We start from the raw sequence: 25684 nt of genomic DNA, 5'->3' as shown, positions 1-25684 counted from the left end.
AGAATAAAATGACCTCATTTTATTTCCAAATAATAAGCCTTCCCCCCCCCCCCCCCCCCCAACCCCTCTGCTCTGCTTTCTTTGTTTTCCTCCAGGTTTTTAGGACACACCCAGGCAGTGCTTAGGGGCTAGTCTTGGCTCTGTGCTTAACATTGCCCCCTGCTGACACTTTCAGATAGGTGGATGCAGACAAGTGCTTTTTTTTTTTTACATGGAACATTGTATGTTTTATCAGTTTCTTACATCCACAGGTTTTCATTGCAATCTTTTACTTATTCATGCAGACACATAAGCAGTACCTATATTATTTACTAATATAAGACCAATATTCCTTTGTACTTTTATAGGCCTATTCAAGTTTTTCCCCTTTAAATCAATGTTGTTGTTGTTTTTTTAATGTAGGAGTACTGCTGTTTATTCAGCCATTGATTAAGCTGCTTGAATTGGGCATGAACTCCACATTACCTTTCTTTTTAATTGAATCACCATGAGTTACAGATACAAAGCTTTCATGTTCGAGATTCAGCCATACAATGATCGAACACTCATCCCTCCACCTTGCACACTTTCCACCACCAATGTGCCCAGAATATCCCCCCCCCCCCCCCCCGCAGTCCCAGTCCTCACCCTGCCTCCATGGCAGGCAGTTTCTCCAATAGTCTCTCTCTACTTTTGGGCATTATGTTTTGCTCGAATTTTCGCACCAACATTCAAGCCTGCCTGCCTGGGGCAGATGCTAGATCATTTATTGTCCATTGCTCATTTTTAATATCTTGGGTGCCACAGCCACGTGCTTCTGGAATCCTAGATTGTAAATGGCTAGGTTCCAGACATTAGTTCCAATGTCTGGAACTAATAGGGCACTAATCAATTTTGGGGTTCAGTTGGGCGTCTCTGGACCAGGGCTGATGATGCACTAAGATGGCGCCCAGAGGCATATTGTGGGCTGACAGCCAGACCAACAAGTGGGTGGGAAGCCAGGGAGGGACAGCCCAGCACCTCTGCTGCCTTGCGGCCATGGAGATTTAGTCCTGGAACCCGCATACCTGGGCCTTGTTTATAGAAGCTCTTGGTCTCTGGGATTCCATCCGGAGTAAGCAGGGAGACTGCACCTACCTACTCTATCTCGGGTGCCCCGGTGGAATTGGCTCAGTATGGGGCCCGGAGAGATCTCCGGCTCTGTGGTGTCTTCTGGGACTCGCTGCTGTGTCTCTGGCTTTTGATCTCTTTCGAGGTTTATTTATGGGTCTCTGAAGCAAGGCCAGTACTAAAGTTTACAGGATGGAGCTGGAGTTGGATTGTGGGGGTGACTGCCAGTGCTTCCATATGTATTGGGAAGTGGGGGGAGGTAGCCCACCCCAACTCCGTGAAAGCCCGGAGATTTCAGTCACAAAACCCACATACCCAAATTTTCAGCGGATTATATCTTGGTGAGTTCCGTCCTGGGGTGGTGGAGTCAGGTCTGGAGTATGGTGGTGATTTTGGATTGTGGATGCAAGTGACTGCTGGGGGCTCTGCTTGGGCAGGCACAGGCCAACCTGCCCCCTCCGATTTACCCCAGTCTGTTCAGCCATTCTCAGGTCTGAGATTAACTGGGTTTTGGTCTCTTTTGAGAATTATCTATGGGTCTCTGGAATAAGGCCAATAAATGAGCTTGTATAGCTGAGCCAGAGGTGGTTTGTGGGTGTGGCTCCCACATACCTAACTTTTGGCCATGGAATTTCTTCGTAAACTTGGTTCCAAGTTGTTGGGATCTAACCAAAGGCACAGCAGCAATTTTGGGGTGTCAGGAAGCCTGAAGGCACCATCAGGCTGCTAATGCACTTACCCCACAGGTACAAGTTGACCTATTGGCGTCACCATACCCCCAGCAGACAAATGTCTTAACCCCCAGACTATCTCTCTGGTCCCATTTCTGGATTTCCCAAGGCTACTCTCTCTGTGTTTTTTCTATAGCTTTGGATGTTTCTATGAAAAAACATAGAACTTTATCAGGATGGCAAAGATTTTTATCTTCTGTCTTTCTAATTATAGAAATAATAAAATACTTTTAGTTTAAATAAGACTTGGGGTGGGGACAGGGGTGAGGTAGCTCGAAGGCCTAGAGCAAGACTCTGCATGAAGGAGGCCTTGGTTCATGGCGCTGCCATGGGTAACTCCCAGCACTGTGCCCTTGGGCACTGCCAGGTGTGGCTCCAAACTCCAAAAACAATATTTTTTTTTTTTTGCTTTTTGGGTCACACCTGGCGATGCACAGGGGTTACTCCTGGCTATGCACTAAGGAATTACCCCTGGCAGTGCTCAGCGGACCATATGGGATGCTCGGAATCGAACCCAGGTTGGCCACATGCAAAGCAAATGTCCTACCCACTGTGCTATTGCTCCAGCCCCCAAAAGCAAATAATTTTAAAGGAAGATAAGTAAAATCAAGATACTGTAGTGGTGATTGTGTGGTTTAGTAAGGTACACTATGAAGACTGGGATGGAGCAATAGCACGGCGGGTAGGGCATTTGCCTTGCACATGGCCAACCTGGGTTAGATTCCTCTGTCCCTCTCTGAGAGCCTGGTAAGGACCAAGAGTATCCCACTTGCACGGCAGAGTCTGGCAAGCTCCCCGTGGCATATTCGATATTCCAAAAACAGTAACAACAAATCTCACAATGGAGATGTTACTGGTGTCCGCTCAAGCAAATCCATGAACAACAGTATGACAGTGCTACAGTGGTACTATGAAGACTGTGAAATCTCTCAAGCATTTACAGCCCTGTTAATTATAGTTAAATAAAGTTGAAATTGCTGTGGGGGGCAAACGTTTATATCAAGTTTAAGCTAGTCAGTGTAATAAAACTTGATTTTGTTTATTTTTATTTTCCTTTACTTTTAAACCAGGTTTAAAGCACTAATCAGGAAGGTATTGAAAAAGTAATGTTTTTCTTCAGAACAAACATTACTATAAAAACACTTTCTTTATTACTCAATCCTTTGGACTTTACTTTTCACATTCTTTTTTTTTTTGAATTCTGACTTTTATTTATTAAAAAATTTTTTAATAGTGAGACATCATGAGGTACAGTTGCAGACTTGCACATTTTTGTGCTTGGGTTTCAATTATACAATGATCAAATACCCATCCCTCCACCAGTGCCCATTTCCCACCACCACGGATCCCAGTATCCTTCCCACCCCCCATTCCCCCCCATCCCACCCTGCCTCTGTGGCAGGGCATTCCCCTCTGTTCTCTCTTTCCTTTAGGGTGTTGTGGTTTTCAAAAGAAACATTGAGTGGCAATCATGTTTGGTCTATAGTCTACTTTCAGTATGCTTCTCCCATTCTGGGAGGATACTCCCAACACCTTTATTTGGTGTTCCCCTCTTTATCTGAGCTCCCTTTTCCCCTAGTATGTGTGGTTGGCCTCCAAGTCATGGAGTAAAATTCCTGGTACTAATCTCGGCCATTCTTGGGTGTTAGTTTCCTATTTTGTTACTTTATGTTCCCCAGATGAATGCAATATTTCTATGTCTATCCCTCTCTTTCTGACTCATTTCGCTTAGCATGATACTTTCCATGTAGTACCACTTGTATGTAAATTTCGTGACTTTGTCTTTTCTAACAGCTACATAGTACTCCATTGTGTAAATGTACCAAAGTTTCTTTAACCATTGACATTCTTTTTTGTTGTGATTTTGGGCCTCCCTAGTGGGTGTCAGGAATCAAACCCAAGGTCTTCTGTATGTCAGGAATACACTACAGCCCTGAACCATCACCCAAGCCAAGAACTTCATTTTTGGTTGTAGATTCTTAAGTTATATAGGCCTTTTGGGGGCCAAAGAGATAGTACAGTGGATAAGGTTGTTGCCTTGCACACAACTGATCCAGGTTTGATCCCCGGCATTCAGTGTGTTCTCCCAAACCCACCAGGAGCAATTCCTGAGCATAGAGCAGAAGTAAACCCCAGTACTGCGGGTATAATGTCCCTACCCCACCACCACCACCACCAAAAACAAATATTTTTTAAACCATGGGGCCAGAGACATAGTACAGGTGGTAAGACACGTGGCCAAACCCAGTTTGATCTTTGGCACCATAAATCATTGCCAGAAAAAGCTTTAAAGTTCCCTGAAATACCACAATCGTGAACCACTTGGGACCCGTAAAAACTCCATAGAAATTTGAATTGTGCTGCAGTGATAGTACAAATGGGCACACTACTTGCCTTGCCTCCAGCATCCATACGATTCCCCCTGAGCACTGTCTCGAGAGGTCCCTGAGCACAGAGCAGGAGTAAACCCCAAGCCCTGCCTTCCGTGGCCCCCAAACAAAACAAAAACATAAAGACACCTTTGGGGTATAAACATTCTTAACATCTTATACTCAAAAAGCTTACACACAAAAACATCAGTTGGAGTCTTACAGAACTTATCTAACCTACTTGATAAATTATTTCCTCCAGTGTTGATGAAAGATAAAAGATTAATATTAACTTTTTTCCACAGCTTGCAGTCGCAAACAACAGGATTATTACCTTGCAAGAAGAAATGGAACGAGTTAAAGAGGAAAGCTCCTACATCTTGGAATCCAATCGGAAGGTTACTCTCATGAGCTTTGCAAATACTCCCAGAGAGCATGTCGGGATTTGAGCCTAGGGGCAACCGGGGCGGAAACGGGCTTGGAAGCTGCGGGCCACTGCGCAGCCCCAGCCAGTGCCGAACTGAGTAAATGATGGAGGTCTGGGAGGGTGAGAGTCCTACGGAGGCTCCTTGGCTCCTCCCTGATCTAATTCAGTTCCTGGCTCTTACTTCTGATTTGTACGAATTTTATAGCTGTGTATATTGTTGTATTTAGACCACCTTACTTTTTTTCTGTTTGTTTTTAGTAAAGGAAAATCATTGACTTTTTTTGGTTTTATTTGTTGTATTTTGGGTCACACTCAGCGATGCTCAGAGATTACTCCTGGCTCAGCATTCAGGAATCACTCCTGGCAGTGCTCAGGGGACCATATGGGAAGCTGGGATCGAACCCCGGTCAGCAGCATGCAAAGCAAGCACTTTACCCATTAGACTATCCCTCCTGCCTCCAATGTTCTTATTGAAAGAAATTTCAGGAGGGGGAGAGAGAGATAGGTGTTCAGGAGAGAACACAGGAGAAGCAACCTACTATCTATTTTTTTGATTTTTATAAAGATGTGACATTTCATTGGATAATGCTAGGACTTACTAATTAATTATTTTCTTTAATTTTCTGAATAACTTAATCCCCTAAAGTACCAAGATTTTCATACATGCATCTAGTCCAAATTTTTGCAAACATTTCATGTACTGCACAGTTCCAAGTGTGGTTTTTTTTTTTTGGTTTTTTTTGGTTTGTTTGTTTTGGGGACACTTGTCAATGTTCAGAGATTACTCCTGGCTCTGCATTCAGGAATTACTCCTGGCAGGGCTCAGGAACCTTGTAAGATGCTAGCCACATGCAGAGCGAGTGCCCAACCCACTGTACTAAAGCTCCGGGCCACAATTCCAAATCTTAAGCAGTGAACATAATTTGACACAGCTCTTTATGATGACTGGAGGTCATAACTGAAAATATTGGCAATACTCTACTAGATTATAGTTGTACTTAAGTATTTTAGGGACTGTAGAAATTGAGAAACTTCTAGCACCTATGTTTGAATATTTCCAGCTGTGCGCGATTTTTCACAATTTTCTTCCGTTTCTGATTTGATGGCATCTTCCTCCTGCTATTAGTATCATCTGTAGAAAGGTTTCCATACTCTCTTTGAACTTTGTTTCCAACATACTGTGGCGCAGGAATCCAAATATGTGGGTGCAATTTTTTTTTTATAGATGGATTTTTAAGATTTTACTTTTGGTGTAGTAACTTACGTTAGAACTTTAAACAAAATGGCAAGAAATCCCCAATTCAGCTTAAGAAGTTGTTTATTCCCACTTACTAAATATCGTTTTCTTGTTCATTTACTTATATACCTGTTTACATATGATTACTTTTTCTCATTAAGTAGTAATATTATATAGCTGAATAGATTCTTGAAAACCCTTAAATATGCACTATTTTATCTATCTTTTTAAGGGTCCCAAACAAGACAGAACTTCAGAAGGGCAAGCTCTAAGTGAAGCCAGAAAGCATTTAAAGGAAGAGACACAACTACGACTGGTAAACTTCACTTCAATTCTAGTAGTTTTAAGAGACATTAAAAGCTAACTCACTACTTAAAGCTTTTATCCTATTGAGTAAGACACAATAAGAGTACCTAATAAAATTTTATGAGCCTGAAACTTTTACTCTCTTCTTAACTCATATTCACTATAATGTTTTCTCAGTACATTTTCTGCCTGTTATCAACAGCCAGTAGGATTTTGCCAGTATGAAGAAATTACCTTTTTCCTTCTATGAATTAAATTTAGGATGGTTTCCACAAATAAGGAAGTTCCTAGAAATATGTTAATATCAGCTTATTGTGAAGAGAATATCTCAGTTAAGCATTGTAAGCATAATAAAAATCCTACATAGAATTTTCTACATTCTTGTACCATAAAGAGATAAATATTTTTATAAAGGAAAAAAATCCAAGCAAATAAACAGTGGTTCTTAGGGGTGTCCTAAGTGCAGCTTGGGTAATAAAGAACCTCAAGTCTTTGTGTCTTTGATCATCTAAATAATGTTGTAGCAACAAACGTTAAAATGAAAAGCTCAATATAAGAGAATATAAACATTTTATTAGCCAGGTTCCCCATTCCTGGTCATTACCATGTTACCATGATAATATTACCATATTACCAGAGTATGTTTTGGATTCCTTGGGCCCTGGAATATGTCAGCAGAATCCATAGTGAAGAGATTTGAAGTGCTTATTTCTGAACACTGTATGTTTCTGTAATAGACACAGTATCAGGCGTTTGTGTATTTCAGATGGCATGAGTCTACCAAATTTGTATGTTTTTTTTTTAATCACCGTGAGATACACGGTTCAAAAGGTGTTCATGAGTGGGTTTCTGTCATGCAGTGTTGCGACACCCTTCCCTTCAGCAGTGTACATTTCCCACCACCAGTGTCCCCATTTTCCTTCCTTCCCCCTATCCCCCATCCCCCACCCCCAGTTCTGTCTCTGTGGCAGGCACTTTTCTTCTCCCTCTATTGCTGTCTCTCTCTCTTTCCTTTTGGGCACTATGGTTTGCAGTCAGGTTTGGTCTACAGGTCTAGGAGTATGATTCTCGGCTTGTACATTTTTGAATAAATGTTACTGTATTATCCCAAATATTATTCTTTTTGTGGAGGGGCAAGGATCTCCCCAGCCTGCTCTAGGGGCCTCTCTCCCAAGACTTGGCTCACTGTGGACTGTTCCACGCTAGGGCCTGGGGCTGCAGTGCTTGGCAAGGGCCCTGGGGACAGTCAGCAGTGCTTGGAAGCTCAGTTACTCTTGTTATTAATGTATATAGTGAGTGATAGCTACTGCGGAGGTGTCCAGGTCGAGAGTTTTGGTCTGCCTTTTCCTGTGGAATTTAGTCGTTGGTACTTGGGTCAGGAAGAGACCATAACGGATGTTCTTACCCTCGGGAGCAGGATGTTGAAAAGGAACTGGAGATACAGATCAGCATGAGGCAGGAGATGGAGCTGGCCATGAAGATGCTGGAGAAAGATGTCTGTGAGAAGCAGGATGCCCTGGTGTCTCTGCGGCAGCAGCTGGACGATCTCAGGGCGCTCAAGCATGAACTTGCCTTTAAGCTGCAGGTAGGAGATGCGGAAAGAACAGGCTTGCTGGCTCGCGGCAGCCCCCAAGTGTCTCCGAGCCCTTCTCTGAGTCACGCTGTGACTCAATACAAAAGTGAAGCATCTTGGGGCTGGAGCAATAGCACAGCGGGTAGGGTGTTTGCCTTGCATGAGGCCGACCCGGGTTCAATTCCCAGCATCCCATATGGTCCCCTGAGCACCGCCAGGGGTAATTCCTGAGCGCATAGCCAGGAGTAACCCCCAGTGCATTGCCGGGTGTGACCCAAAGAGAAAAAAAAAGAGTGAAGCACCTTGTCTCACCTTGTCTCATTTTGAGGCTAATAGCTGGGCAACCACTTTGGGAGCCAGAACATTCATGTGATCTGTTCTGGACAGTCGTCGCCATTGTCCAAATAGGAAGGAAAGCATTCTTTCATATGCTCTGATATAATTCTGTTCTCCAGCCTTAAACACCAACAAAGTACTATATCCCATTAACTGCTTCGTTTTGGTTTTTCACTTGAGCCGTACCCAGCGGTGCTCAGAAGCTACTGACAGCATTGTGTGGGGGCACTTGGGGGGCTAGGGCTTGGGGGAGTTGCAGTAGAGATAGATCCTGAGACCATGTAGTCCTGAAGGCTGAAGCCCCAGCTCCAGAAGGCTAACTAAGCATGTGCTCCAGCCTTATGAGCACTTTGGCCAGCCCCTTGTTGGCTTTGGGGACAATTTGATGATACTTCTGATTGTTAATTTTTGTGGTAAAGTATCAAAGAGAAACATGAATCACGGGGGTCTGCAGGTAAGGCACTGGCGACCAGTGTTCTACTCCCAGCACCACTCATGGTCCCCCAAGCACCACCAGGAGTGATCTCTGAGCATAGAATCAGAAGTTACCCCCGATTACCTCTGGGTATGGCCCCCCAAACCAAAAATAATCCCACCATCCCCCCAAAATCCACATTAATTAAAAGCATTGTCTTTTGTCCGTTTTCCACTTAGGAATTAACTAATAGACCAATATATGAGCATTTCTGTTTCTCTTAGGTTCAAAAGGCATGCTTGACTTAGTTCAGATTTTTTACCTTATGTATACATGACTCATAATTCTTTTTCCTGACAGAGTTCAGACTTAGGAGTGAAACAGAAAAGTGAACTAAACAGTCGCTTGGAAGAGAAGACTAATCAGATGGCGGCTACCATTAAACAGCTCGAGCAAAGGTAAAGGGCCGATCCCCTAGCAAAGCACGTTGGGCTTCAGTCCCGAGGTGGAAAGAGTGGGCAATGCCTGCGGCAAACAAGCAGACAGAATTCCTAACATCTAGGATGCTGGGAGAAAGAAAGCCCAGTACATTCTGCATTTCCTAACTTTTCACTGAAAGTAATTTTCAGACACGCCAAATCTTCTGGGCTATTTGAACATCATTCTCGCTTAACTCCATTCCCCTGCCATGTTTTAGAAGAAGAAGGCTTACAAGGAGGAAAGTGCTTTTAAGCTTTGAAGTCTTTGAGTACTTCGGTGCTGGGAGTAGTGAGGCCCCAAACTGCCTCTTCTCTCTGCTCCCCCGGCCCCCTTTTCTCTCTAACCTCCTGTGTAGCATTAGAGCATCCAGAGTCCTCCCATATAGCTCCTCCCATATAGTCCTCCCAGCATCCTCCCATATAGCTCAGTTCTATTTAATGGTTCTCCCCTGCAGACAGTCTTTCCCTGCACTGACCAGCTACTTCCTCTCAGTACCCGCGTGTCAGTCTGCCCAGCAGAGCACAGCCTCTCCTATGCTTGTTGCCTTGTTTCTGTCTGAAAGCACCGTTTTCTTCCTGCTGGCTGAGCTGCCCGAGAAGTGGGCCACGGCAGCATTATTCCATGTCGCTAGCACACGCTTCCACCTTTAACTCCCCAGGTCACTCTTCGTGTGCTTGAGTGAAACTAAACCACTACTGATGCTTGGACATGTGTCTCGTTTTTCCCATCCATTCTATTTGAACTGTTAGGAAATAGTTCTACAAATGAGAATCGCTCTTCCTCATCCCACTCTCTAGTCTTCAGAGACACTTTGTACATTCGGGTTCAAAAGCCTCTGATTCTGCTTCCCAGCTGAAAACCACCTACTCCTACTGGACTCCATCAGAGTCCATGTCCATTCTGCTTAGAGCATCTGACACTTTGTTCCTCTCTTTTAATCCTGTGTGTCTGTATCTTCTCATGAAAGTGAGTTCCTTGGGGCCAGATCCATAGTACCCATAGCGCCTTGCACACGGCCAACCTGGGCTTGCGGCCAACCTGCGCTTGGTCCCTGGCACCCCATACCGTCCCCTGAGCCTACCAGGAGTGGTCCCTGAGCACAGTGTCAGGAGTAAAGCCCTGAGTGCCACCAGGTGTGTTTCCCTGCTCTCCCTGACCCACCAAAAAGTGAGTTCCTTGAGGCCAGGCCACACCTGGTGCTTCTCAGGGGTTATTCCCAACTTAGTGTTCAGTAGTCACCCCTTGAGATGTTCGATGAGCACCAGGTGGCACCAGAGAGCACGCTCCAACCCTTTTTTCTTCTTCTTCTTCTTCTTCTTATATTTATTTATTGAATCACTGTGGGAAAAGTTACAAAGCTTTCAGGTTTAAATCTCGGGCATACAGTGATCAGAACCTTTCCCTTGAGCTAAATCTCTTGCTCTCTTAAATCATTTTGGCCCTAACTAAACTTTAAGTCTCCACAGTGCCTTGAGTAGAAGATATATAGAAGATATATAAATGACTGGATGATTCTTTTATTCAAAAGATCCTTAACTGGGGAGGGTCCTGATCAGCATGGCATATTACTGTTGACTAAGTATTCATGACTTGTGTACTTTTAACTTAATCATTAGCAAGTGATAAAGTTTTTTTACTTGACATTTAAAGCAGACAGAGCTAAAATGATTTATCTCTTCACGTTCTAAGCTGACTTATTGTCTTACTATTTTTGTCTTTCCTGTTTATCCATTTTCTCATTCCCCTTTCACTCCATCCTTATTTATTTATTTTATTTTTATTAATTTAGTGAAAAGGATTTGGTGAAACAGGCAAAGACCTTAAATAGTGCAGCAAATAAACTGATCCCCAAACATCATTAAGCATTTTGGACTTGGTCACCTCACAAGTCTGATACTGCAATTGTAGAAGGAAGACACTTGAAAGTCAGCAACATCTGAGCTCTGATTCTCAATTAAACCACCAAAACCTAAATCTGAATTTGTTGGACTTTAAAAAAAAAAAAAGTTTGACATGTAGACTGTGTTGTTCTGTTGTTTTGGGTTTTTTCCCCCCAGAGTTAGAAGGTTTAGTATAAGTTCTTGATTAAATGCCAACCAAACTTTGAGAAATTGCTTCTGAGAAAACCACTGAACGTACCATCCAACAGTCCTAGGGAATTGAACCGCATATTCTTGCCGCCTTTACAGCCCAGTCCCTGCAAGGTCAGGTTCCAGATGCCCTGGGAGGAAACCTGTTCTGCTCGTGCAGTTAGGGAGCTAGAGGTGACTACCTTATGGACTTGGACTCTGTTAAAGTAGCTCCATATGTCCCAAGTCATGACCCCCTTTCACTTCCGTTCCATAGGTTTAACCCCCAAGCCAAGGATAAGTAACTTAGTATTTTACTACAGATCTCTTCTCAGTATCCAGGATTGCTTGCAAGTTTTTGCCTTAGTGACTTTGAAGAAAAAAATACAACCACGGCACCCTTGCATTTCTTTAAAGAACATAGAGATAAAGTTAGTGATTAGGTAACTTATGATAATGTGATAATGTGGAAGCTTGGGAAAATCCTCCCCCTGTCACCTTCTACCTCTGCCATTTTCCTGTAATGTCACTTCCTGTTAGGTAGCTCAGAGACAAAATAATCTCTCCTAGAAAGGAAATACACCTCATTTTTTTTCAACGCTATCCGACTTTCTCCTTGTGGGGTGAAAACAAGATACAGGTCTGAGTGACTGTTTCCTAATTCTCATTCCTTGAGTGGAAACACTTTATGTTTGGATGGGGATTTGCTAACATTTCTGGGAAACTTAACAATCCAATTATTAGAAAACTGTTTCAAACTTGGAGATACACTATAAACTTCTATTTTCTTAATATTATTTAGTCTGATTATTGCTATCCCAATAGTTATTCACAAACAATAACTAGCAGGGTTTCTTTTTCTAAATGACCACAGTTCTAATCCTTTCTGAGTTTTACATGGTAAATAATCCTTTAAATACACTGATTTTTTTTAATCACTTTTGATTGGGGGAATAGGCTTTGCATAGCCTTCGTTCTTTCAAAAAGTCTGGCAAAATATTTGAGTTCTTTACATTCTGGTATGATTTGCAGCATTTCAGCTGCCTAGATAGAAACAAAGATAATCCCTTTGCTTCCAGCTCTTAAAATTCTTTATCACCTTCTTAAGGAAAAAAGGCAAAATTAAAGGAATAAAATGGATGTCATGTGTGCTTTAATAGGTCCTTGCACACTCAACCAAAGTCAAGTCAAACAGTTGACTTTGATCTGACCAATCTCATGGAAGATCCTGTTTTACTGAACTTATTTTAGTTCTGACAACTTTGCACCTATAAATACAAAGTCTTTCATTGTCTTTTCTCATCATCCTTTTGTGGTGATGAATTGCCTTTTGTATGAGCGTTCGAAAGGAGTGCTCAGACACCAAAATAAAATATTTTGAGGACTATACGTAGCATGCTTCCAAATTCTGTTATATGCAGCCCCAAGTGTTTCACATTTTCAAACATGGTTTTTGTTTCTGTTTTTATCGGTACAAAGTTATAGAATATTCAGAGGAAAACATTCATCAGAATCTTCTAGAGATTTTGGTCAGACATCTTATGCAAGCCTGGTGCTGAGTTGTTTGTTCATTTCGTCACACACCACCCCATAGGAATGGCAAAACAGAGAGATGGCCAAACTCTGATGAAGGCTTTTCCAGATGTAGTGACCTGCTGCCTAGGTTAAGGATTGATGTATAATGTCTAATGATTTAATATAACTTGTGATGTAGGGAATGAACCAAAAATTCCAATTCCACAGATAAAAGGTAATTGCCCATTTGCAAGTTCCAAGTATGTGTGTGAAACAAGTGTAAGGTATCAAGCTTAATAGAAAAACAAAAGTGAATTTAACTTTAATAGCTGTGTACTTGAGGTTGGCTTTGGATATGGATTTTCTAAAAAAAAAAAAGTGTTGTTTTATTGTTTATCATCTAATGGCTGTAAACTGTAGTACTAGAATAAAAAAAAAAAGGAAAATCAACTTTTCCTCTGCCTGGTTCACCTTCATCTTGCTTTTCTTTAGAATTTGTTACTTCCCCCTTCTTTCCCCCCCCCCCCTCTGCCCCCCCCCCCCCGTGCCATTCAGTTTTGTTTGTTTATTTGTTTGTTTTTTCTTGCTTCCTTGATCTCCCTCCATGCCTTCTTCCTTGGGTTGCTCTTGTGTTGTGGGCTTGGTCCTTCCCCCCCACGTGGCTTTTGTTTTTTATCACGAGTTCCTGTGGCCCACATCCAGATTGCGCCAGGCCGAGCGCGGCCGCCAGTCTGCAGAGTTGGACAACCGGCTCTTCAAGCAGGACTTTGGAGACAAGATTAACAGTCTGCAGCTGCAAGTGGAGGCGCTCACCAGGCAGCGGTGAAGAGGGGCAGCCCTAGCGGACGGATGGGGTGGCCGTTGGGGGCTTCTCAGGCGGGCGGGCAGAGGTCTTTCTCCACAGTTGGAATTCGAGAGCTTCCATCCCAGCCGCATGGATAAGTAAGGAAAGAGCGTGAGACTCGGTGGCCCTAACGCAGATGCTGACGTGGTTCCTGCCTTCCCACCGCGTGCCGGATGCTTTACTAAGCTGCTCTCACGCATTCTCCCCTAACATCTTCCCTTCAGCCCGACTAGCAATTTGATTATCCCCACTTTCAGGTGAAATTCAAGCTTAGAGAGGTGAAAAATTGTGCCACAGTCACAAAGTTTGGCCAAGTAGCCGAGTAGCCGAGCTATCATGTAAAAGCCCCCCTGTGCCTCTGAGCCTTATCCACTCTGCAATTCTGTCTCCAGTGAGACTGAATTCTGTGCTGTTGCCACTTCAAACAAACGGAACTTTGTAGTTGGATAGAAAAGCACATAGTGGCTAAAGACACTTGTGGTTGAGGAGCTTGACAGTATAACTGAGCTGAATAGACCTATAAAGACAGGCCAGCTAATTAGCATGAAAAGATACTGAAGCATCAGTTCTTCATACAACTTGTTGCTGAAAGTTTATCCAGAAACTATCTTAGGTTATAGTAGATCCTACTAATTTTTTTTCACCACAGCTCTTTATGAAGAGCTATATAAAATAATGATATTCAGAGTGGTGATGCTCAGATAATTTTAAGATTCTAATATTCATTCTTAATCATCCCCCCAACCATAAAGATTGTATTTAGTTTTACTGGTCTCTTGTATTTAGTAGCTAAAACCTTATTGTGTATGCGTGTGTATATGTATATATGTATGTGTATATGCATATATATCTGCAACTTTGTATTGGTCCAGAATTAGAGGTCAGTTACTGAACTTTCAAGGAGGCGTGGCATTCTTTAGCGAATAAAGTACAGAAATCCAAGTTTTCATCCTTTTCTCTCTCACCAACCCCAGGAACCAGCTTGAGTTAGAACTAAAACAAGAAAGAGAAAGAAGGTTACAAAACAGGAGCATCCCAGGAAAGGGTTCCCAGAAGCCAGAACCCAAAATGGTAATACTTGTTATTCCCTTGTTTATTTCTGGAATTTTCCGAGGCTGTCTTGATGTGCCAGACAGCTGTGTATCTTGGACACCTGTGTCACTGCACGGCCTTGGGAGCAATGGTGGCAGCGAGAGATGGGTCCTGGGCCCGCCTTTCGGACACTCTACCTTGGTTTCATTTGGAAAGGGGGATTTTAATAACCCTGATTTCCAGTGACCCCATTCTCTTCTTTTTTTTTTTTTAATTCTCTTCCAGTGACCTTCTTACTCCTTTCAGTTTAAGATTATATTTGTGTGTTAACAAAAATAAATGTCTTAAGCTCCTATTTTTAATTCTATGTTATAATGATCCCTCTCCACCTTAAGTTGTTTTTTTAACAGGACTCTCTTAGATAAAGAGGGATTTAGGCTTGGGGAGGGGAAAGTAATGTGGAATGGCATTAGAATCAGGAGTTAATAGTTCTGTCAATGCCTGTGAAGGTGATGTGGAGAATTGGGTCAGAGACCCACAGTAATCCAGCCAATAGGAGCTAGTCTCTCCAAATAATGAAATCAGAAGAGCATGGAATACAGAGAAAAATATGGGTGAAAATTACATTCTTCCTACACACATTGTATATAACAAAGGACATTTATAAGCTTCTTATTTTAAATTTCGAAGAGAAAGCAGCTGATTTGCTTGAGAGTCAAAATGGGATGGGCGGGGGTGGAAATTTATTGCATACCCATTATTAAAGTGTGCAAAGTAGCACTCCTTTTGTAATATGCAGTCATTATTTTAAGAAACATATCATCTACTCTAAAGGACCTGCAGATACCTACTTGCTTCCGGCCTTTCTTACCCTGGTTTCCCAGTAAGGACTTACGTTTCTCCATGAATCTGGAATTGCCTCGTATTGAGCTTCCAGAACAGTAGCTATTCCTTTGATCCCTTCTCTTTCTTGCTGCATGAGTGACCTCAAAACATGTATTCTACTTTTGGAGGCTTATGAGAAACCATTAAAGGCAGGCAGCAGTGTGCAGCCTCAAGAGCACTGGTAGAGATACTTGGACTTTAGAAAAGCTGAGTAGATGGGCTGGAGTGATAGCACAGCGGGTAGTGCGTTTGCCTTGCACCCGACCGACCCGGGTTCAATTCCCAGCATCCCATATGGTCCCCTGAGCACCACCAGGAGTGATTCCTGACTGCAGAGCCAGGAGTAACCCCTGTGCATTGCCAGGTGTGACCCAAAAAAAGCAAAAAAAAAAAGCTGAGTAGAAAAGTTTGGATTTTACCTTGATCCTTCAGAACAAGAAAATCCCCCAAGTTATATAAACTGTAGAAGCTGTCTGAGCAGAAAGACATCTACTACTGAGCACCCAAAGATTGCCACAGGCTCCCAGTTAGGACCTTACTTGGTTTCTTATTTCCACAGTTCACCTGGGGAAATGCATCTTTTATTTAATGTATTTTAGAATAGATTTGCTACGAAGTCATAGATACCTTGAGTTCACTTTGCAAGTAAGGAGGTTAGAGTCAAAATTTCATTGAACCTTAAAGAATCAAAGAAAATAGCCTCTTTGAAAATCATCTGCAGATGCTTTTAGGATAGTTTTTTAAGAAACTGGAGCCAAGGGACCAGAGAGTAAGCAGTCTGGGTGCTTTGCATTGCACGTAGCCAAACCAGGTTCAATCCCCAACACCTAATATGGTCCCCTGAGCGATGCCAGGAGTGATCCCTGAATGCAGAGCCAGGATAAGCCTGGAGCACTGCTGAGTGTAGCCCCAAAAAAGGGAGAGAAGAGAAACTGGAGCAAAGGATGAGATGAAACATCTTGACAGTTAATTAAGTTCATTCCTAATTACAGCAGCAACAAAAAAAAAATACCTAACTGCTAGCCTTATACTTATACTGAACCAACACAGAAAAGAATGCATGAAATATCATTGTTGTAAGACGATGAATAATAAATCGGGTTATTTTCTTTTGGCAGGATGGAAAGCAGAGAATTCAAGAGGAAAATGTTAAACTGAAAAAACCTCTAGAAGAAAGCCACAGGTGTTTGTTAATGAAGTATTAACTAAGATATTAAGTTATTTTGAGATGGTGGGAATGAGAGAGCTTCTGATATACATTGACAGTGATGTATGGGGAAACAGATTTGATGTCACTCCTTTGTGAAGGGTGGAATAGCAGTGAACAGACACATATTAAACCAAGTCTGTTAGTCCATCTCAGAAGAAACACAGGTAATCAACCAGTGTGTCCTATGACTCTTCCCAGTTAACCTCAGACTCTTAAAAGATACTTCTAGTGCTCACTTCGGCAACACATATATTAAAACGCATACTTCTAATCTTCATATTCAGTATGCCAAACACAGTAACAAGTCTCACAATGGAGACATTACTGGGCCCACTCGAGCAAATCGATGAATAACGGGAAGACTGTGACCATGACCATGACTTCTGTTCTTTATGAAATGATATCACAAAAGAATGAAATCCAGTCTATAAGGATCTCATACAATTTCATGTTAATTCATTTTCCCCAACTCACCTGATCTTCTTGCTATAGGAGATCATGATCATTTCACAAAAGTTGACCTGTAATTATTATTTTAGTAGGCAGAAACATTATCACATATTGCCACTACATAAAAAGTAAAAGAGGCCCAACTATATCCTGGAAAAGTCATAAACCATATTCACACAGTTGACTGTCAGACGCCAGAAGACCGTGTAAACAAAAATTGGTGGAGCACAGAGGACTAGTTCTCCTTATACAAGTAAAATCATCTATCCCTACTATTTAGTTGGAGGGAGCTAAGTCTCCCAGAGGCTCCATGACACACCCACGGTGCCTTTACTGAAGTCTCTGTTTTAAGCTCTCTGTCTCCTCACGGCATTATACCTGGATCCAGGCCAAGTCCTGGACAAAACAGCAATCCTGAGACATCCTCACCTAGGGTTGTGTTCCCAAGGAAGATTAGAAAACCTGATCACACTGGTAGTCCCTGTCCCTCGACTACAGAGTTGAGAGCCACTCTGCGGGTGTGACGCATCTTCCCTAGCTCCAAGCATGGGCTTCGCTTTCTCAAATTTAGGTTCTAACACAAAGCTGGGAAATCCAAGGGGTAGCTCTGTTGGGCCTCATGAAGAAATATTCCCTCCGAAAACGGCTTCTCATGTGACAGTCTCATTCAATTTCCCTTTCATCACTAAGTTGGGCAAGTTTTAAGACTATTTCGGGGGCCAGAGTGATAGTACAGTGGGTAGTGAAATTGCCTTGCATGAAGCCGACCCAGGTTCAATCCCCGGCATCCCATATGGTCCCCAGAGCCATCCAGGAGTGACTTCTTAGTGCAGAGTCAGGGGTAACCCCCTGAGCATTCCCACATATGACCTAATGCAAACTATTTGGGAGAGGGGACTAGTGTATAACATTTCTATATCAAATTTCTATATCAGAAAAAAAAATACTGTTAGGGCCCTGAAATAGTTCAGTGGGCAGGGTACTTGCCTTGCATGTGGCCAAACTGGGTTCCATCCCTGGCACCTAGTATGGTCCCTTGAGCCCATCCAGGAGTGATCTCTGAGCACAGAGCATAAGTAAGCCCAGAGCACTGCTGGGTACGGTCCCCCCCCAAAAAAATGCTATTCCAACATAGAGCATTTGCCATTGACATTTTACAGATTGGGAAATGTAACATTTCCGCAGTAGTAAAAAGAAAACATTAAAAAGAGTAACCGGAAGTCTTTGTAAGTGCTAAGCATTGCGCTTCTAAACATCAGCTTCTAATAATCGACTTAATGGCCAACATTTCTTCTCCTTGGAAGTCAAAATTATATTGGTCCCAACGTAGAAGCCATACTTCTCTGAGCCTTGGAGATTAGAAAAATAGAAATGGAAATTGCTGTTTCTTAGTGTTTCATTTTTTTCCATTGCAGACTGCAGTCTCACCCTGAGGATGAACAGGTAACTGTGTCTCATTTCTCAGATACTAATATTGCCCGGGTAGATGAATGCTTAAGGTCCTTTGTAAGCATGTCCTAGACAAATGCATTTGCCTCAAGTTCTCACAGGAAACAGTACTGCTCTGAGCAGTTTGCTAAGTGAAGGCAGTTCTTACTAAAAATTGTCTCTCTTTCACTTCAAGTGAGCCCTAAGAGAGCTCATTTTACATACCCTGCCCCTTAGCGTTCCCTTTTAGAGAAAAAAATAATCCTTCTTGATCACTTAAAAGTAGGTAAATGTTTATAAAATAGCAGATATAATAGTATATGACTTCCCCTTGAGGAAGTTATAGTGTTACCCTGAGTTAACGCTGTTATTTATCTACATATACACAAAATCAAACCTACTGTATTCCATTCTCACCGGTAAAGTAAGACGTGCTCAAGAGCCCCCTTCCCCACCAGCCCAGGGCCGCTCATGGCAGTACTCAGCCAGCCAGCCAGATAGCTCAGTGCTACTGGGCGCCACCAGGGCCTCACCTGGAGACACTGGGGGGCTCACTGGGTCTACACCTGCCAGTGCCACAGTTTGAACTGGGGTCCCCATACTAAGAAGGATTGCACCCCCAACTACTAGGCTATCTCCCCAGCCCCACGGTAGGACTCCCCCACGCACACACTTGATACTCATATCCTTAGCTTACTGTGTATAAATAAAATTAGATCTCTCTTTGAGTCATCTTTACTATAAAAACTGAAAAGAGCTCCAAGAGTGGAGATAGGGTTGTCAGAGTGTATGAAGGCAAGGGGATTCTGTTTATTTCTTTAGTTTCCAAATAGGCCTGTAGTGTGGTGACACTCATTTTGTAACTGAAAGATGCATATTCTGGTTTTTGCTTTGCGTTGCTTATTTTGGGGGCCACACTTGGCCACGCTCGAGGGCGTCTCAGTGCTCTGCGCCTCTTGGCCAGACTCTGCTGGGATGGCACATGGCAGAGCAGGCGCTCCCGCCCCGGAAGTGCTCTCCAATCCCTTTTGTTTTCTCTTGAGGGGGACAAGTACGAAAGTGAGTTCTTGGCAGGGGGACCCAGGGAACTAACAGTTTTCCTGTATGGTTTAGGACGAGCCGGTGTCCTCGGAAAAGCCACAGACGTGTCAGCTGTGTCAGGACAAGGGCCACCTAACGCAGGTAACGGCAGTGGGAACCAAAACGGGTTCCATGGAGCATGCTCAGTACATGCTGGAGCCCTCGTGCAGAGTGGGAGGGGAAGAGCCAGCCGAGCCAGCATCCTTTGCTCTTTTATTGGAGGGCTGGGGGGTTGGGGAACACTCCGTGATTGATACTCAGCGAGAAAGGCTAGGTGGCACGAAGTGAGGGCCTGCAGGTGCATTGCTCGGTCCACAGTGTTGAGTTCCACCACTCTGAGGGACTGGGAACAAGTTGAGGGGTTGTTGACATATGAGGTCCCAGCATCCACCTGCTGGGCATTACGTAACCCTTGTGCTCCCTCCCCAGTCCCCAAAGCAGCAAGCATTTATTGTGCATTTTTCAGTTAATACAGTAGATCGTGTCCTTCAGTCCCCCCCACGCTCCCACCACACACACACACTAAAACAAAAAATTCAGAGCAAGTAAGTTTATAGCTGTTCATTCAGAGCCTTACTGGGTAGAACGTGCTCACTGGCCCACGTGGGGGGGAAAAAAGGAGTGATAACATACAGGCAGGCCAAGTCCCTGTTCTTGTGACACATATGTCCTTTTGTGCCATCACCTGATACCTGAAGAACCTTTGACGCTGAGAGGTTGAAGACGTTGCTAGGTTAAGGGTGTGATACTCATGTCACCACGTAGCAAAGCCAAGAAACAGCCTGTCGTCCATCCCAATACTTCTCTGCTCAACACTGGTCTGGGACCGGGTACTTTGGATTATTTGTGGGAACTGCGGGCAGTGAGCTCTCCTCAAGAGGTCACCTGCTGTCCCCCAGTGATCTCTGTCTGCGGTCCGTGCCAGTTTGCCCTCCCGGACCAGGTAGCGCAGAGGGTGCCCATCTAATTCTATCTTCTCTATACCATGCAATGGAACTGCACATCTGTTAGAGGAAAACTCCTCAGGGCCCTCAAATCAAAACCCTCTCCTCCTACCTCAAGATGAATTGTTTGGAAGAAAATAGAGTTTCATGGGGGAAATTCTTTTATTTCCTTTTTTTTTTTTTTTTTTTTTTGCTTTTTGGGTTACACTTGGCGATGCACAGGGGTTACTCCTGGCGGTGCTCAGGGAACCATATGGGATGCTGAGAATCGGACCCGGGTCAGCCGCGTGCAAGGCAAACGCCCTACCCGCCGTGCTGTCTCTCCAGCCCCGGGAAATTCTTCTTTAGAGCCTCTCTGTAGGGACCCTCAAAACTCTGGCCCTCCAACAGCCATCCCAGGGCATCACGTTGTTCCCCAGTTGCTCAGAGACCCAGTTCTATACATGGTAATGCAAAAGCAAAGAAACTTTATTACTAGCCCGAGCCATCTCATCCAACACAGTGACGAGCAATGAACTAGGGTCCAAGTCTCATCCAACATAGTGGAATCTTGACAAGGACCCCAACTCCAAATCACAAGCAGTTTATATAGGGTTCAAAGTTAAGCAGTTTATATACTTGTCTATTTTTAGCATTGGCCCTGTTACAGCTGTGGTCAGCAATTGGACAATATTTAGTAACAGTTTCTAAGGAGGGTACAGTGACCTTTTGTGACTGGCCAGACCCAATTCCTTATCTCTGGAAATTACTCAACTGGGAGTTTGCCAGAAACTGCAAGTCCTGCTTTGGGGAAACAGAACCTGAGGCCTACTCGAGACTTAATGTTGACTGCAGCTTGTCATGACATCAGTTTCACCCTCACAGTTGTCGAAATGGACCACACGCTGTCCATCTCTGGCTACTGAGGAGACCGTTTCCCTGTAAAGAGGACGCAGGGAGCTGACATTCAAATAGAGCAGGGGAGGGGCCTCTAACCTGCAGACTCTATTGGGTCTGTGGAATGATGTGGTCTCTCCCTGGGATGTGACAACAGACACGTGTCCGAAGCCCATGTCCCCATCTTGCCTGACCAGTGAATGGTGTCATAACGTTCCAAGTGAAGGGCTGGAGCTATAGTACAGCAGATAGAGCACTTGCCTTGCATGGGGTCAACCTGGTTTTGATGCCCATGGTCTCCCGTACTTGCAAGGAGTAATTCCTGAGTCCAGAGCCAGGAGTTAACACCACCCCCCCCCCAAAAAAAAAAAACCTAAATGGGCTTTGACTGAAAGAAGGTTCCCAATTCCTGACATCAAGTGTCACAGAAGAGTGTGGAGCATAATTCATTGCTAGAGCACTGCCTGCCGGGGTGTGGTTAGGTACTTGCAACTAATTTTAGAGTCAGCCCATCTGAACATGATAGTGAACAGAGTAAGCAGACACTCCCTGGTCAGATCATTTCTGGCACAGAGCAAATAGTCAGTACTTGCTTAACCATTCAGCATTTACCGTATTTGGCCTTTTATATCGCACGCATCCTATGCCTTGCCCTTCTTTCCTCCCAACCTAATTCCTCTCTGCTTAATAGAACGTGTGTAAGAACTGCAAAGGAACCTTCTGTGATGCCTGCTCCACCAACGAACTGCCTCTTCCTTCGAGTATCAAACCTGAGCGAGTTTGTAATCCCTGTCACAAACATCTGATGGAACAGTATTCCACCAGCCCAGCCTAAGCCTGGAGGCCACGAACCGGACCACATGTGCACCTGTGGTTAGCTGTCAGGATCCTCCAGAGCCCAGACCTTAGAACCGACTCAGGTTCACAAGCAGTGAGCTAAACACACCAGGTCCAGGGCCGGAAAGGCAGTGGTTGGGGGTGATAGAAAGTTTGTCCATTTTCCCTAAGAACTGTACGAATAAAAATTACTCCTTTGAGCCTCTCAGATCTTCTAAATGTGAACAGCCCCACTCAGAAGGTTTCATTGCATGTGTTTGAAACGGCTGTACAGTCTCCTGAAGAGGGGTGCTGATCCTGGGCAGAGGTGATGGGAGACAGGGCCCAAGCAGGTGAGGAGAGGGATCATCTTTCCATTCGAGGGTTCGTGGGTGTGGAGGGCGGGGAAGATGTGTTCATTGAGATCGACACACATGTTACATGTTTTCCCAGGTGCTGCTACATCTAAACATTATTTCCTTAGCATCCCCGCTAACTACCTCTTGAAAGTAGCACCACAAAACTGTGAACCCCGCATACTCAGGGAAAAGAGAGAGTAATATAAATTCTGAATGTACTTTAAATATTACTGTAATACACTATAATTTCAGGAGCAGAATTTTTGGGTCTTGGCTTTACGTTGTTTTTAATTATCAGAAGCAGGAATATTTGATTTCTCCACTAATGACTTCAAAAATGATGGTCTGGTCTTTTCAGAATGCTTCTACATCTCAACCCTTCCCAGCCACCGCCAGCCCTCATTCCCAAGTCAGGATGGAGAGTTTAATACTGGAAGCAAAGTTAAGTTAGATGTAGAGTAAAACTAATTTGTTCATAGCTGAGAACAATTAGAGTATAAGAGATCTCATATTCTGAGCCAAGAATTAAAACCAGTAGACACGTTTCTTCAAAAGTACAAGACTCTTAAATAGCCTTTTGGGAGAAAAGAGGTACATTCAACAAGGCAAGCAAAGAAATGGTTACATATGATTTTGATGATGTTACATATGTCTAGATTGTTTGATTCTAATTAAGATCTACAAAAGTGGTTCTGCAACTGGTTTAGAATTCTCAGGTTGCTACATCCAGACCAGTTTATGGTATTTGATACACATCTCCTGGAAAGGGTTACAACTTGGGAAAGAAATGTTATTCCAGATATATGGCATGTTACTTGATGAGAGGGAAAAATAAAATATTATAATCCTAGCTTCTAGTTTGTTGTCTTTTTTTCCCTCTCCATATCTTTGTGATTCTTTTGTCCACCTACACGGTTTTATATATAATGTAAAGAAATTAGCCTAAATTAACAAAAGTTAGTAATAATTTTTGTCCACTCATAATAGCAATACTGTTTTACTTATAATGTAAAGAATTTATTGTAAATAAACAAAAGTCATATATGTTTTGTTTTGTTTTGAATTAACTCGAGAACTGGTCTACAAAAGTGAGCTAGTGAGGTGCAGTGGCGTGGGGTGTGGGGCACGGACACACACTGTGTGGATGGTGTGGTTGGAACATTGTATGCATGACACTCTAGCACATGAAGCTTATATAACTACTGAAATACATGCCTAGAAGTCTTTTTAATTTTTCAAAGTGAAAAGGGGAAGCTCGGATGAGTATGTAGTCACTTAAGATTTTGAATTGCACATAAGTTAACTATTATTTGTGTATTTATCCCAGGGTCCAGAATTCATCCCAGGACCTAACTTGTCACACATAGAATTCATCATACACTAAATAGAGGCTTGCCACATCCCAGCTAAGCTATATAGTGTCTTTTTTCCATTTGAGTTTGGGGCCATATTCAGGAGCTTCACTCAGCTCAGTGATTCTGGGTCTCTCCCAAAGGCACTCTGCTGACTGGGTGGTACCCAGGATCAAACCTGGGTCTCCTGCATGCCAAGCATGTGCTTCCGCCCTTTGCGTGATCTCTTCATTCCTGTTTAGTCTTTACTTAAAGACTAAATACTAAAACCACAGAACCTGTGGGTGTTAGTGCTATTGTCTACAAAAGCAAGGGGACGAAGTCATGAATACCCTGGCTTGAATGTTAACTGTATCTTCAATCGAAAATTGTGCTTTCCACCATTTCCATTGGCAGCGGTGAGAATAGCATCTTAACTATCAAACTGAGCCCAGCTGGAGAGAGTACAGGGGCAAGGCATTTGCCTTCATGTCGGTGTGATGCTCAGTTCATTCAAACTCCTGACACCACCCCCCAAGCACTGCCAGAGGTCGCTCCTGAGCACAAACACTTCCAGGTTAAAACCACAAAACATTCCTAAAATTAGATACAAGTACACATGTACGAAGGCCTTAGTTGAGTCCCTAGGGTCCCTTAAATAAATGTTTTAAGAAATTAGAAATAGCAATAGGAAGACTCTTGTTCATGAATTGAGAAATGTCTTTAATATGTTGATACAATGCAAGTCAAGAATGCCTGAGTAATAGTCCAGCTGGGAGGGTGTTTGCCTTGCACACAGCCAACCCGGGTTCGATCCCCAGCACCCCATATGGTCCCCCAAGCACCACCAGGAGTAATTCCTGAGTGCAAAGCCAGGAGGAACCCCTGTGCATAGCAGACCCAGAAAAAGGGGGGGGGGGGACTGAGTTGGCCCCTTATATTTCTTGTACATTGACAAAATTAAAATGGATCAAAGATTTGAACATAAGTCAAAACTATGGTGAACTGTGGAAATGATGCCAAGGTCTGGTGTAGATGCTTTGCATGTGGGAGACCCAGGTTCAATCCTGGCGGACGGGGGTTGCGGGTGATGGGAGGGAACCTGGGGACACTGGTGCTGGGAAATGTACACTGGTGGAGGGATGAGTGCTGGAACATTGTATGACTGAAATCCAATCACGAACAGCTTTGTAAGGGTCTCAGTGATTCAATTTTTTAAAAAATTATTGCTCATTATCTTATCACTATGGAACTGCAAATAAAATAAAATACTACTCGTCCACCAGATGCTCGTTTCATTTGCTAGCAGAAATGCAAAATGATAGAGCCACTTTGGAAGACTGGCAGTATCATACAAACCTAAACTTTCTGGGCTGGAGAAGTAGTATAGCATGTAGGGTGTTTGCCTTGCATGTGGCCGACCCAGGGTTCAATCCCTGGCATCCCATGTGATCACCTGGGCACTGCTAGGAGTAATTCCTGATATAGAGACAGGAGTACTCTGAGCACAGCCATGTGTGGCCCAAAAACCTAAAAAAAAGACTAACCTCATAACCCAGCAACAGGGCGCCTTACTGTTAATGCAAATTAGTCATCTTACCTATACAGAGAAACCTATTCATAAACGTTTAAAGCAAAATTTTGCTTCCTAGAAAATTCAGATTTGTTTTCAAATCTGCTAAAGCAGGGAAATAACTGAATTCCTATTATATTAGAACAATGGATTTCTCTCCCTCCCACCCCTCTAGATTAATATAATTGAATCAGAGTGAGAGTTACAAGGTTGTACATGATTGGGCTCCAGTTATATAATGTTCCAACACCCATCCCTTCACCAGTGTACATTTCCCACAACCAAAGTCCCATTTCCCTCCTCACCACC

At 43.4% G+C, this 25684-nt stretch overlaps 2 protein-coding genes across 4 annotated transcripts in view; both read left to right on the top strand.

Moving 5' to 3' along the window:
- The window catches only part of LOC130020789 (protein RUFY3), an 83265-nt gene extending 70272 nt beyond the window's left edge, over positions 1 to 12993 (top strand). For 2 of the 3 annotated variants that reach the window (XM_056111489.1, XM_056111488.1), the window contains 5 exons: positions 4495 to 4587; positions 6086 to 6169; positions 7577 to 7744; positions 8844 to 8941; positions 10753 to 12993. In XM_056111489.1, coding sequence (XP_055967464.1) covers positions 4495 to 4587; positions 6086 to 6169; positions 7577 to 7744; positions 8844 to 8941; positions 10753 to 10825 — 516 coding nt within the window. In that variant the 3' untranslated portion in view covers positions 10826 to 12993. Of the gene's footprint in view, positions 1 to 4494; positions 4588 to 6085; positions 6170 to 7576; positions 7745 to 8843; positions 8946 to 10752 lie in introns of those variants that run through there. The other variant, XM_056111490.1, reaches the window with a different exon arrangement.
- A 1239-nt stretch (positions 12994 to 14232) lies between these two features.
- On the top strand, positions 14233 to 23321 carry LOC130020791 (RUN and FYVE domain-containing protein 2-like). Its single transcript, XM_056111493.1, has 5 exons — positions 14233 to 14462; positions 16427 to 16491; positions 18384 to 18411; positions 19510 to 19578; positions 21988 to 23321. The coding sequence occupies exons 1-5, from the start codon at positions 14460 to 14462 to the stop codon at positions 22129 to 22131; spliced, it is 309 nt and encodes a 102-aa protein (XP_055967468.1). The 5' UTR covers positions 14233 to 14459; the 3' UTR covers positions 22132 to 23321.
- Positions 23322 to 25684: the final 2363 nt, after the last annotated feature.

This window comes from Sorex fumeus, unplaced genomic scaffold, assembly GCF_029834395.1.
Source record: "Sorex fumeus unplaced genomic scaffold, SorFum_2.1 ptg000013l, whole genome shotgun sequence".
In the NCBI taxonomy this organism is placed as follows: domain Eukaryota; kingdom Metazoa; phylum Chordata; class Mammalia; order Eulipotyphla; family Soricidae; genus Sorex; species Sorex fumeus.
This window is presented reverse-complemented; position numbering and strand designations above follow the sequence as displayed.

Coding starts and splice junctions, on each gene's coding strand:
- LOC130020791 (XM_056111493.1), top strand. Junction 16,492..18,383: donor CCTCTAGAAGAAAGCCACAG/GTGTTTGTTAAT, acceptor TTTCCATTGCAG/ACTGCAGTCTCACCCTGAGG. Junction 18,412..19,509: donor CTCACCCTGAGGATGAACAG/GTAACTGTGTCT, acceptor TGTATGGTTTAG/GACGAGCCGGTGTCCTCGGA.